General features: G+C 40.7%; 1 protein-coding gene across 1 annotated transcript in view; it reads right to left on the bottom strand.

Annotated features, from left to right (window-relative positions):
- The window catches only part of PCNX2 (pecanex 2), a 295,490-nt gene that overhangs the window by 125,717 nt on the left and 156,658 nt on the right, over positions 1–13,115 (bottom strand). Inside the window, exons 20-21 of the mRNA XM_058543013.1 lie at positions 7,776–7,917; positions 3,735–3,912 (exon numbers count right to left, since the gene is read on the bottom strand). Of these exons, the coding sequence (XP_058398996.1) occupies positions 3,735–3,912; positions 7,776–7,917 (320 nt within the window). The remainder of the gene's footprint in view (positions 1–3,734; positions 3,913–7,775; positions 7,918–13,115) is intronic.

Below are 13,115 nucleotides of genomic sequence, written 5' to 3'. Positions count from 1 at the left end.
CGAAATGGTAAAAGTGCTAGACCTCATGTTGAACTAATGGCTTGTAGAATTTCATATTTAATGCATTCTGAAAATGCTGGCAGAAGTATCCTCTGGCAGGATTTTTTCTAGTCCTGCTTCTACAACTAAAAATTACTAAAAATTTCAAGACAAGATGGTTTCTAAGAACTTTTTCAGGACCAGTGTGAGACCATGAAAGAACCTCTGTCATCTTTGTTCCTGTCACAACCAAATATTCCTTGCAACCAAATATCTTCACCTGGAGCACATCTTACTGTGCCCCAAAGACCTAGGCAGACTAGAAACGGTACAATTCAATTACGCTAGTTAATTCTTAGAAGAATGGGCAGAAGAGAGAGAGGAAAGGCACTGAGCATATGAGGGATCAAGGAAACATGGACCTGACTTCTTAAAGGTCATGAGCCACACGGGGTGTGTGACCGGAGTGTCACATCTCAGCATGTGATATGCATGGGCCCCTCTTCCCCCTCTGGCCCCCACACACGAGCCCAGGACATCATCCACTATGAATGTCCCACCCACCATGTCAATGCATGGAGTGCACTAAATCTTTCCCTTTGGGCTCGGGCCCTGGAACTCATTATTTCCCATTTTTCACCAGGTCTGGCAGACTGAAGAGACTAGTCAGCATTCATCTTCCACACCTCAGGGGGGATTCGAGGAGGCAGGGAGGCAGAGAATAACATGCAGGCAGGGCCCTCTGGAAGCCATCTATTGCATTCTCTGGCCTCCTGGTGCTTTGATCTCACTCTGTAGATCATCTCTCTAATCACATCTCTCCTTTCTTTCTATGTATAAAGCCCCAAGTTTTAGGGGCAACAGACTTATAAAAATAATGAGTCCGATATTCATGCAGCTCCCTTCTTCCAAGGGAAGCTGGATGTCCTTCCCATGTCTCTTCATTAACCATTCAACCCTTCTGTGAGGTGGCTGCCAAGGAAAACAATGACTCTGTATTTAGCAAGATAGAAGCAGGGCTGGGGAAAGGGCTTAGAGATTCTGCAACGGCCAGATGAGAGGACATGTCATAAGCAGGACTCTGATGAGTCTACTGAACAAATAAAATTTAATATTGTGCAATGAATAACCCTAAAGAGCAGTATTCCCTGCAAAAACAATATTGGAGGTTTCTCGAAAGCATCTAGGAAATATGTTAATACAGACCATTTTTTAAAAGATATATTAAAGTGAGGAGAACGAACAGGAAGCATGAGTTGGGACTGGCAGGCAGGACATTTACAGGAAACATTAACTGTGGGCTTCCTCATTGCACCACTGTCTTCCATCCGTAATTTCTATTGGCTTTTTTTCCAGGAAGATCTCAAACGCTGTCTCTTTCTTAGAGTATATTTTTTTTCAGGGAATCAGATCTTGTTTCTGGTTCCAGAAAAGGCACTGCTGTCAGCTCTCTCAAGATCAAGAGTGACCAGGCATCAGGAGTTGGGATGTGTCAGGACTGACTCACTAGACAGTATGCTGATTCTTCTGGGTTTTGTCTCACTTGCTTTGCTTTTTTTTTTGCTTTTAGACTCAGCTATTATCCCCAGCCTAAAAGCAGAATATTCAAATTACATGTGCTAATGCTCCCTCAATTAGAGAAAATAAGAATGCTGCTACTATGGTTCTGTCTGAAATTATTAGTGTTTTAACTGATGTTTCAAAAAGATTATGGCAATGAAAGGCAAGTGCGTGCAGCCACTAAGTTTATATGGATTTAGTTTCAGACTGTGTCCCGTCAGGTCCCCCCTCCTCATTATGCACCGGATGGCACTCAGTGTCCCCCTGGACAAAAAGAATGAACAACAGCTACGCATAATTCCTTTCTTTATCTTCATCCAGATGCCTGCATCCAGTTGCATATTTTCAGCAGTGCCCTGCTCTCAGCTGACCAGCAGGCAGCTAGCTCAGGGGGAAAGCCACCTGTGCCCCAGAAAATGAAAATCACTGCTCCTATCACAGATATAGAGTCATTTATAAGCAGTGATCTCAAGACTTTTACAGCCAGCCCCTCTCTGCTCTCGGCTATGCTTTTGTTCACCTGGGGTCTCTCACTTCACAGGATGACACTTAGATGGACAGTTCAGTGTGGAAACTGGCCACGCTCCTCACATATTAAACAGTGTGCTCAAAAAGAAAAATTATCTTTTTCTACTTACAATGGCTTTAAAAATGCTGCCTTGTATTTGGAAAGCACATTCTACTTAAAAACTTCTTTTATATTTATAGTAATCAATCCTCTCAACACCTGGGTGAGCTTGGCATCATTTTCAATTTTATAAGAAACTAAGGTTCAGAAATGAATATAAATATCAGCATGTCAAAATATAAATAATGTCAGAGTCAGGAATTCAACTCATCCCAGCATATTTTGCATCTGATAATAAGCTCTTACCCCTGTGTATAGTAAAATTATTTATAACAACTTGATGGATGCTTTAAAGATCATAGGATATAAATTTACATTTATTATGTGAGATAATGTGAATTTATACAAAATGGAGGAAAATAGAATACGGAAGCCTATGATTTGAACCATCAGAAAAATGGGATAAATTTATCAAGATCAAACAGAACTCAGACAAAGAGAGAACAAATGTTTCTGGGTAAAGGACAAAGGCCAGGTTTCTGGAATAAGATGTGGAAACCACAGAAGTAATAGTAAGGAACAAATGATAAATGACACAGAAGGGACCAAAGTGAAAATTCACTGTTCAACCAGAGTTCCAACAGGAAATGCACATGCAATGATGGGGTGATCACAACTACTTATGGGGCTTCCTTACAACAGTATGAGAGTTCTGAATTTTTTGTTACCTAAGACAAGCAGAGAGAATGCCAGTAGACGGAAAGGATAAGTAATAAAGAGAAAAATTAACAGAACTGACTAAAAAAAAGTAAAAAAAAAAAACAAAAACAAAGTTCAGGAAAAAAACATTAAAATTTAAAAATTCTTAACCAAGAGGGGCAGTTGTGGTGAAGTCCCTGTCAGGACAGAAAGGCCCTGGCTGCTGTATTGAACTGAGCGCAGGAGGAAGCCGACGTGAAAGGAGCTGTGGGGTCACGAAGCTTATTTGCCAAGAGTTGTTCCAAATTCCTCCTCATTTCTGTTTACAAATCTGGGCTTTGTCATACTGCTCAGAATGCACTCAGGCCAGTATCCACAGGCTCTTATCTCCCTCATGTTAAACACTAGAGACCATCCTCACAGATTTGCCTGTACCGTGATTAGGATTTCTCACTGTCCATGTATGAATTTACAACAGATGGAGTCTTGACCTGAGAATAGCTAAGGGAATGAAAATACTCCAAGGACCCGGCTATCAGGTACCAGCTCTCAAATTTTACCTCAAAAGGCAGAATGCTAGCTAAGTTAAAAAAAATTAGTCTGGTAGCTAATCTTTAATTTAATTCGGAGCATTTGAGATCTAGGGAAGTTCCATAATGAGATTGTTAACAGAGACAAGATCATAAAATTTCAAGCAACACTAAAGGCTAACTCATTTTAATTAGTGATTTTTGGCAAATAACACGGCATATTTATATTCCACGGGGAATGTTCTTAAAATGGCAGCAGGAGTGTAACATGAATATTAATTCAATTTAATTTCATTCTACAATTTTTTTAAAAAAGAAAATGTTGAAAACTCTCAAAACATTTGATAAGAAAAGTACCTTTTAAATTTTAAAATGAAGATAATAGCTAATGAACTTGCCTTGCTAAATAAAATGGACACCATGAAGAAATCCAGTAAGAAACTCTCTGAAATATCTTTGTAGTCAAAATGGAAAAAGATTACAGTGAAGCCCAAGTGGATGAACTGGTGAACTGGGTTACAGAACGCGGTCCGCAACAGCTTCATGCCGGCCATGATCCTCAGAAAAATGTCCCAGCTGTTGGAAAGGAAAGAAAAGAAGTGATCAACGATGGCATGCAAACTGATAGGCGAGTCGCAATAGCTCATGTTTCTTGAGCATTTACTGTGCATTATGCACTTTACAGGCACAAGAAGCCAACATGGTGGGGCCTGTTATTATCCTCACTTGACAGAGGAGTAAACCGAGTCTCAGAGTTTGAGTCACTTGTCTAAGGTCCCAAGGGGCGGAGCTAGGATTGAAACTCAATCCTAAGTGACTCTGGAGCACAGACTCTGCCACTTGAGGCAGCTCCTTTCCACCATATGCTTTTCACAGTCCCCGTCCTTCGGCAAGGACACAGAGCTCCGTGGAGCTTATCCGAAGGACCACTGCAGTGACAGGTTCCATGGACAGCTTGAGGGCAAGTGAGAAAACACAGAGCATGCCGTCCCTGTTAGCGTCTGCTCAGTACCTGCTTTGTACTATGAAAGAATCTTAATGAAGCAGCAACGTCATAATAGTTAACATTAAATTCTGAAAAGAGGAAATATCCAGCATCTTCATAAAGCCATTTTTACTTTTACATATTAACTGCCAATGTTTTCCAGCATATTGGTCATCCCAGTGAACAAAAGTTTTCTGGTCTCCCTTTTTTTCTGCTAAAAATTATACCATCAACATTTTTTTCTTCTCACTGCATAGGCCTCAATAAGGAGCTCACCAAAGCAGTCTGGTGAAGTAATACTAGGACTTTGCTTTGAGGACTGAACTCCTGAATGCTCTTGTCTAGGGAATGGGATTATTAACCCGTGTAGAGAGCATGTGTTACGTGTACAATTCCACTAGATGATGAGGTCAACAGTGAATAGTCTACCGACCTTGAGATTGGAAGGTAAATGATAACAGCTCAGGACAGCCTGACAGAGCAAGCAACCACCTCCTGGAAGGCTCTGTCTTTCTGAAGGAAGGCTTTGCACAATTTAACCAGATCCTCCTCCAATTATAACATCCTATTTGGGAACTCAAAAGACAGAACTGGGAATACTTTCCAGAGAGTGGCTGCACTTGGCACTTGCAAGAGAGAGGTTTTCTTTTTCTGGCTAAGTACAGAAAACTGGGTTTGTACCTCCATTTCCCTAAGCCTAGAGGGATCTTGGGCTCTAGACCCTTATCAGCGTTATTAACGTGTTTTAAAAGTGCTTTCAAAGTCATTGAACCTATCAGGTGCAAAATTGTCATTTTTGTCATCAAAAAGATCTAATGTTGGCAATTCCATCTACCACTATCTGATATTTTATACCCTTCAGCCTTAGGGCTGCGATTATTTCCACCCTGCCCTATGATGCATGCAGTGAGGTTGGCCCAAGATTTGCCTTCTGAGAAAAACCAGCCCCTGATTACATGCAGATTTGGGGAGGGTGGGAATGTGTTTACGTAACCTCAACATGAAGCCCTCATGATCCTGCAGAGAGGCTGAGCATTGATCCACGACCTGCCTTCTTTTTCGGTTGGACAACTAACGCCCATAATGAAAATACAGCATGAAAACATGACCTTGACAACAACCCCATGTACAAGAATCCCTGTGGGACAGCCAAAGCCCTGCAAGGGACCCCAGTGATATGGCATCTCAAGACTAGGGATATTTTGGTGATTTTCTGGGTTATTCAGGCCAAATCTAGATGAGGGTCAACATCTGAACTTTCTGTTTTCTGTGACTATGGTTAAAATGAACAGCATTCATTTTATGTTTATTAATGATAACTAAGACTATGGCAGATCTTAAGGGCTGATGTTTACGGCTTTTATAACATTGCAATAGTAATGGTTACAGTTAATGGTTCACGGGTTGTTGTAGGCTTGGCTGAAGGTTTTATAAAGGTTTATGTAGCCATGTGTGAACAATGGCCTGGGAAAGATATAAAGCATCCATTTAGACCAGGCTAGAAAATAGAAACACCTAACAAGATATCACAATTCTCCCACTCATTGATTTACCAGGCCCCCTCACTTGATCATCCATCCGTCCATCCTTCTACCATTTACTAGGGATTTGGCAGTGAAAACTGAACAAGAAACAGTGCCTGCTATTGAACAGTTCACTATCCATCTGGCACAGTTGTTCTCAATGAAGGCAGGGTGGGGCCTAAGCTTATATAGTTTGAAACAGGTCTCTAAGTCATACTGATATACAGCCTCCTGCTGTCCTGTTTAGAACAGCTGGTCTAGTGGGGGGGCTTGAAATCTTGAGAGATTTTTTTTTAAGTCTTCAGATAGATGCCTCAAGAATATAAAGGAATTATCACCTTTGGGCTCTGATAAAAACAATTCCGTTGGTATCATCTGGGAGTTGAGAATATACGAAGGTATATACGTAAGGTGCTACTTTATAACTTTAGTGTCTGGAAAAAATTACAGGGACAGAAAGTAATATTACTTTAAACTGGACTCTCTCCGAACTGCTTGAATCTGCCTGACTCCCAACCGTTGCGTCCATCCTCTGCCAACAGTCAGAACTACTTGGCATCAACCTGCAGGCTTAGTTTGAGGTCCTAAGTCCTGATGTTGGATAGGGAGAACTTTAAATCCTTTAAATCCTTTAGCCTGATACCCCAGGGCAGCACTGGTAGTTTCTTGCTACTTCGGTTTTGATTGAGAGCCCTCGTTCTAGAAATTGAGTATCTGCTTTGTTCTAGGAGGTCATCATGGGGTCAGTCAGGATTGTACCAAAATGGAACCACCCGCCACTAGGAGAAGTACTCAGTGTTCTAGATGTAGAGTCATCTCCTGGATTGGGACCCACCCAGACTCTATAAGAGGTCTGTAGTCCCATCGTCTGTCTTCTTTATCCAGTGAGACTAATTTTCATCCCTGGATCTGAAGTCCAGGATTTTAAATACCAAAGGGCACGGACTTCTTGCCCTGGCCTAACTGAAACAGGTCTGGACTGGAAGGAAGGCAGAGTATGATAAAAACAGGAAGGTTATAGGATCATTTTATTTAGTGTCTCCTTTGTGTGACCATGAATCTACTCAGAGTCTGACAGAGTATTCAAACACCCTTTATCTTAGCTTACTCGATCTTTGGCAAATATTAATTAATTTGTCCTATCGCACCTTGAAAGGAAGAGCAGGTTTGAATTCGTATGCTTGGGATTATGCATCAGGGTTGACTTGGGCACATAGTGTTTAAGCAACTTGACTAGGAAGCAAATTTGAGGAAGAATCTTTTTCGCATCCTCCTAGTCTAACAACTTATTTGACCAGAAATTTCAAACTTTTGTCAGAACAACACATACACAAATTATCAAGTGGATTTACACTTGTAAATTCAGAGTTAATTTTAATACATAAAACTAATAATTCAACTGTACATTGTTAATGCTTTGCAAAAACATGGACATTTGACAGCATCAAGTCTCTGTGCTTAGTTTTTTAAATTATGAGGCTTCTCCTGATAAATGCAGAGGGAGCAGTGACAATGATTAATTTCCCCCTTCCTCAAGCACAAAATGACAGAGTATTTGCCAAATGAAATGACACAAGGCAGTTCATAAAGCTCTAAGCATGATGGTAAGAACTCCAGGAACCTCGGAATCACACTGTGCTTCCGTCATCTTACTAAGGCTCACTGACTAAGCTCTTGCAGGATGATTTGCAAATCTACTGGCATTTATTCACAACATCACTTCAAGCAGATCCAACTCATTTGCACCCCAGTCACTCCATAATAACCATGTAGCTCTAGCAAGTTTGAGTAAATGACCACCATGGCTTACTTTTACATGGCCAATAATTAGTAGATACAAGTTGGTTTCTGCTGAGCCTGTTTAAAGAACATGCATTAGATTTTGAAAACGTTGTGACCCAAATCATGAGAATAAACCATTATTCACTTACTGGGTACCAAGTCTCCGATAATTGCTTATTAAAAATGCATCAATAGTGAGGGCATTCAAAATTATTGCTGGGTACAAGATATATTTTTCAAAACTCTGAAGCCAAACATAGAGTCTTTCAAACCACATTAAATGGGCGATATCTGAAAGAAACACAAAAACCACTTAGAACAGCCACTGATCAAATTATTTTTAAGTACATGTAATAATAAGTAATATCCCCCCTTTATTTCAAAAGCTGCTGATTCAGAACTCCAGATACTAGACAAAATATACCAAATTTCTTTCCAGGCAGCAACTCTTAGCTTTGTTTCTTCATAGTTCATAAATAATAATATATAATAATATAGGCCAGTATCCCAATTTTTCAAGTCATTGATTTTTCCATATATAATTATCACTGGGACCAACAAAATCAGTTGTCATATAACATCAAGGCATCTCGTAAGTAAGGGTAGAAAGTGAAGGATGAAGGATTGGAAAAAATCCCATGGGCCCATCTCCTCTTAAGCTTAGGGTCACTTCTGAGTCTGGGGTTGGTTTTTGGCCTCTCCCCTCCCTTTTTAGTCTTTAAATCCACAATTAAATCCCTGGGAAATATATACAAATAAGAGAAAGCTGATTCCCAAGCTCCTATCACTATGAATGTAGACATTCTTGTGAGCCTTCACGACAAAGGAAGCACCATGGAGAGTGAGGTCTATTCCCACAGGGCTATGGTTTTAAGTCAGACCAATCTGGGTTTGCATTCAGATTCTACCAACCACTAGCGCGTGATCCCAAACTATTAACTTGATCTTTCCGAGCCTGTTTTGTGTGTCCCGCCCATCCTTTGAGTATGCTACTGGGGAAGTGGTCATCTCTCTTTCCTACTACTTGTGGCAGAGGAGAAATCTGCCCCCCCCCCCATGACGGGGTAATGTGGAATATATACTTGCAGCCTCTCACCATGTCTTACTAACTTTTCTCTCTGGGGAGAAGTGGCTGGTCTGATTGGCCAGAGCACAAACTTCCTTAGGCCATAGTATCAGAAGGTGGGAAAATCTTTATCCCCGCCTCAGGGATGCAGAACAAGAGCCAGAACTCTCCTCTGCCTCCCACTTCCGTGAGGAGAGCACACAAGTTTCAGGCCCAGGGTTCTCGGATAGGCCCATCTCATTCCCTGCCAAATCTCTCTGCTAGTAACTGTGAGGCTGACGCGGACCCCAATCCACCACCAGATAGCTGGGCAAATGAACCAGGTACACTGGGGACTCAGTTCTCTCCACAGTAAGTCTCAAAGTCTAAATCTGCAAAGGGGGCAGGCGACTCTATCAAACTTCTGGAATCACGTTCTTCAACAACTTATAATAAAAAACTTATGCCCCAGTAATCTATAGTAAAAAACAAGAGAGCCATGTAGTTTTTACATTGTTTGGATTGCACAAGAACCAACTCACAAAAGAGAAACAGTTTACGGTCACTGTGTAGAGTGACACAGCAGTGACGTAACATGGGCTCTCCCCTCAGTATCTTATCCAGGAGTAGGAGACAAATGACCTGTTCCCAACATACTTCACTGAGACTTCATGTAAGGGATCTCAGGAAGCAACACAAACACACACACACCAAACCGGGAAGTGATATTTTACTTTCTTCTCTACGTGGCCTATATTTCTATATAGAAATATATTATCTTTACAACACAAAAGCTATCTTCATTTGGCTAAAAATATGAGGAGAGGTCTGGCATTCAGAAATCTTAATTGAAAAGAATTAATCTGAATGAGATAGGAATGGTGAGAATGGACAGAGAGGAAGTACTGCATGACGTGGGAAATAATAAGAACAAACACCCCAACGATTCACTTAGTAAGTAGAAAAGAGATACAATGAGAAACTATCAAGATAAAAATAAAAAGAAATTTTAGTGATAAATGAAAGAGGGAAGAAGAGTTGGAGGAAAATTAAGTTGAAAAAGTAAGGGAATAGAGTAGCAATTCAACTTTGGGCATCCTGAATGGTCAATGTATAATGTTTTCTGGTGTAGATTTGGAAATGATTTATTTTATAAGGAATGAAGTTTTCGATATATAATGAATGAAATCTAGGTATATTATACATTTTACATATAGATTAAAGGGTTTTTATCTATTGTGAAAGCATATGAAATTAAGAAAAACGAATCTTCAAGATTTCTCCCGCATTCCCTCCAAGCAAATGACTTTGACCCCTACTTCCTAGAGAAAATTGAGGCTATGAGGCACAAATTTCCTCACCTTCCCCTACCCTCATCTACAAATTTATCTATATTCACATCTGCCTTCTTGCTCCTCCTGAGGCATCCCCCACCGATGCCCTGGGTCCCATTCTTCCTGACATCTTGGTTCAGTAGTCACCCTCTTGACTGACCAATAGCTCTTTCTTAATGGCAAGTGGCAAGATTTCAGTCTTTGCCAAGTTGAAAACGTGCCTTTCACTCTGCATTTCCTCCTGGAGCTCACTCTGTCCTTTTTCCACAGCCCAGCTTCCTGAAAAGGTTGTGTCTGACAATCCCAGTTCCCTGTCTCCCACTTACTGCTGAAACTTCTGCCCCAGGTGTTTGTGACTACCTCTGCCCAGAACTGTGCATGGCAAGGCCACTTGTCACCTCCTAACTGACCAATAACTGGTCCTTCTCAGTCTATCTTACTGCGCCTTTCTGAGGCATAAAACATCACTGACCCTACCTTTTTTTTTTTCAAAAACTCTCTCCACCCTTATTTCCCCATCCCACCGACTCCTGCCAGTCCTCAAACCTTTCACACTACTACCATTTCCTTTGCAGGCTCCTCTTCCCCTACTCTTGGTCACTTGCTTTCCTTGGATCTCTTTATTATTTTTCTCATTTTCTTGAGCAGATGTCCTCAACAGCCATAACTTAATACTTTCATGCCAATGACACTCAGATCTGTAACTTGATCTCCCATCTCTCTCCTGGCCTTCAGATCTAAATACTCAACTGAATAGCTTCATCTGATGTCCCAAAGGAATCTTCAATACAACACGCCAAAAACTGGACTCTGTCAACCTCCACACACCTGCTCTTCCTCATGCGGTCTTTATCTTATTTAATGACGCTTGTATTCACTTAGTCACGCAGGCAATATACTGTGGAGTCAGTTCTCAATCATAGCTGCATGTTGCAATTACCTGGGGACAAGGCTGAAAAACCCTATCCTAGATTGGTGATTCTCAAACTTCAACATGCAAATAAATTGCTTGTAAAAACACAGAATCTGATCCAGTGGGTCTGGAGTGGAGCCAGACATTCTGCATTTCTAATAAGATTCTAGGTGATGCTGATGCTGCTGGTCCTCAGGCCATACTTTAAGAAACAGGCACCCTCAGCATCAGCACCCCCTGGGAACTTGTTAGAAATGCAAATCCTTAGATCCAATCCTGGACCTGCTGAATCAGAAATCTGTGGCTTGGGCCCAGGAATCCATGTTTTTGCAAGCCCTACAAGAGATTCTGATACATGCTCAGGTTTGAGAACCACTGTTCTGGATGATCTTCCTCTATATAGAACTAAATTGTGTTGGTTCTATGTGCTTACTCCTTGCATATCTACCTTCTCTTTTCTATCTTTACTGTGCAGATCCTCAATCTCTTATCTAAAAAAATTATAATTGTCTTTTATCCAAATAAACTCTCTCATTCCTAACTTTGTCATTTATGTGCACTGGATACCATTACATCTTACCTACTTTAGGACTTTTCTCTTGCAATTATCCCCCATTCTCCTGTATTATCTGTTCTTTTTTTTCTCTCTTTATTGGATCATCCTCATCATAATACAAACACGCTGTAATATCTTCCATCCCCCCCACCAAAAAAAAAAGATACTCTTCCTTGACACTTTTCCTTCTAGATGTTGGGTATTTTCCAGATATCACCCCATGTCTTTGCACCCCTTTGTAACAATTTCTCAAAAAAAATTTGGCAACATTCACTTTCTCCATAAGTTATCTCACTTTCTCTTCTGAGTCCACTCCAATTAGAGTCTCACCCCAACCTCTCCACGAAACTGCTTTTTTAAGGACCTCCACATTGCTATATTCAAGGGTCAATCTCAGTCTCCATCTTACTCAACTTCCCAGCAGTCTTTGTCCCAGTTAATTACTCTCTTCTTGTGACTTCCTAGGTGATCTTATTCAGTTCCATGGCTTTAAACATTGCCAATATGCTGTTGACTACCAAAAATACATCTCCATCCACACCCTCTTTTCTGGACTCCAAACCACTATATCCAACTACCTATTCAACATATCTTGAATGTCTAAGAAGCATCTTGAGCAAAAGTCTTCATTCCATGCTCTCACCTAAACCTACTCCTCCCCTGTGCTCACAATTCATTCATTCCACAAATCATTACTGAGTGCCAACTATGTGCCAGACACTTTTTTTTAGGCACATGGGATAATTAGTGCCCCAAACATTACAAAATTCTTGCCCTGATGGAGCTTACATTCTAGTATGGACAAGAAACAATTAACATAATAAATAAGTAAATTACACATATGTATTAGAAGGTGATAAGAGATGAGTTTTTTGTAAAACAACAGAGCACAGTGAAGAGGATCAAGAGTACTGGGATGGTTCACATGGGCTACAATGTAAAACAGGATGACATGGAGGCATAATTGAGGAGGTGACATTTGAGAAGCACAATGCCATTTGAACATCTCATTAAATGGCACCACCCAAACATCTAGTTTCTCACGCCAAAATCCTTTCTCTACTCTTTCTTTCACACCTTACATATCCAACCTATAAGCAAATTTTATTGGCTCTACCTTCAAAATCTATCCCAAATTCAACCACATTTCTCGTCTTTGGCTGCCATTACACTGGTCCGAGTCACCATCATTTCTCATCTAGACTAATGAAACTTCCTTAAAACTGCTCTCCTTCCTTCTTTAATGTCCCCACACCCCAGCGGATAATCCACCAGCAGCCAGAAGGATTTTTAAGACCTTGTTATTATCCTATTAAAGAGTCTCCAATGGCTTTCCATCCTAATTACGATAAAACCTATGGCAAACAAATTTTATTTAGCTGATCTCCAAAAATTCACACTCCTCTTTGTATAGAGCTGATGTTGGGAAGTGGCTGCCCAGCTGAGGATTACATTTCCTGGTTATTCCTTGCATACAGGAGGACCATGTGACTCATTCTTGCCAGGAGAATAAGAGCAGAAGTTATATGTGCCACTTCCAAGTCAAGTAGTTAAGTACTGGGTACATGATCTTCCATGCTTCTTCCTTCTATCCACTGACACAAGAATGTTAGGATTCAAGGGTGATCTTGAAACCACAAT

Source organism: Diceros bicornis, chromosome 6 (genome assembly GCF_020826845.1).
Source record: "Diceros bicornis minor isolate mBicDic1 chromosome 6, mDicBic1.mat.cur, whole genome shotgun sequence".
Lineage (NCBI taxonomy): Eukaryota > Metazoa > Chordata > Mammalia > Perissodactyla > Rhinocerotidae > Diceros > Diceros bicornis.
The sequence above is the reverse complement of the archived record's forward strand: the minus strand, read 5'-3'. Positions and strand labels throughout refer to the sequence as shown.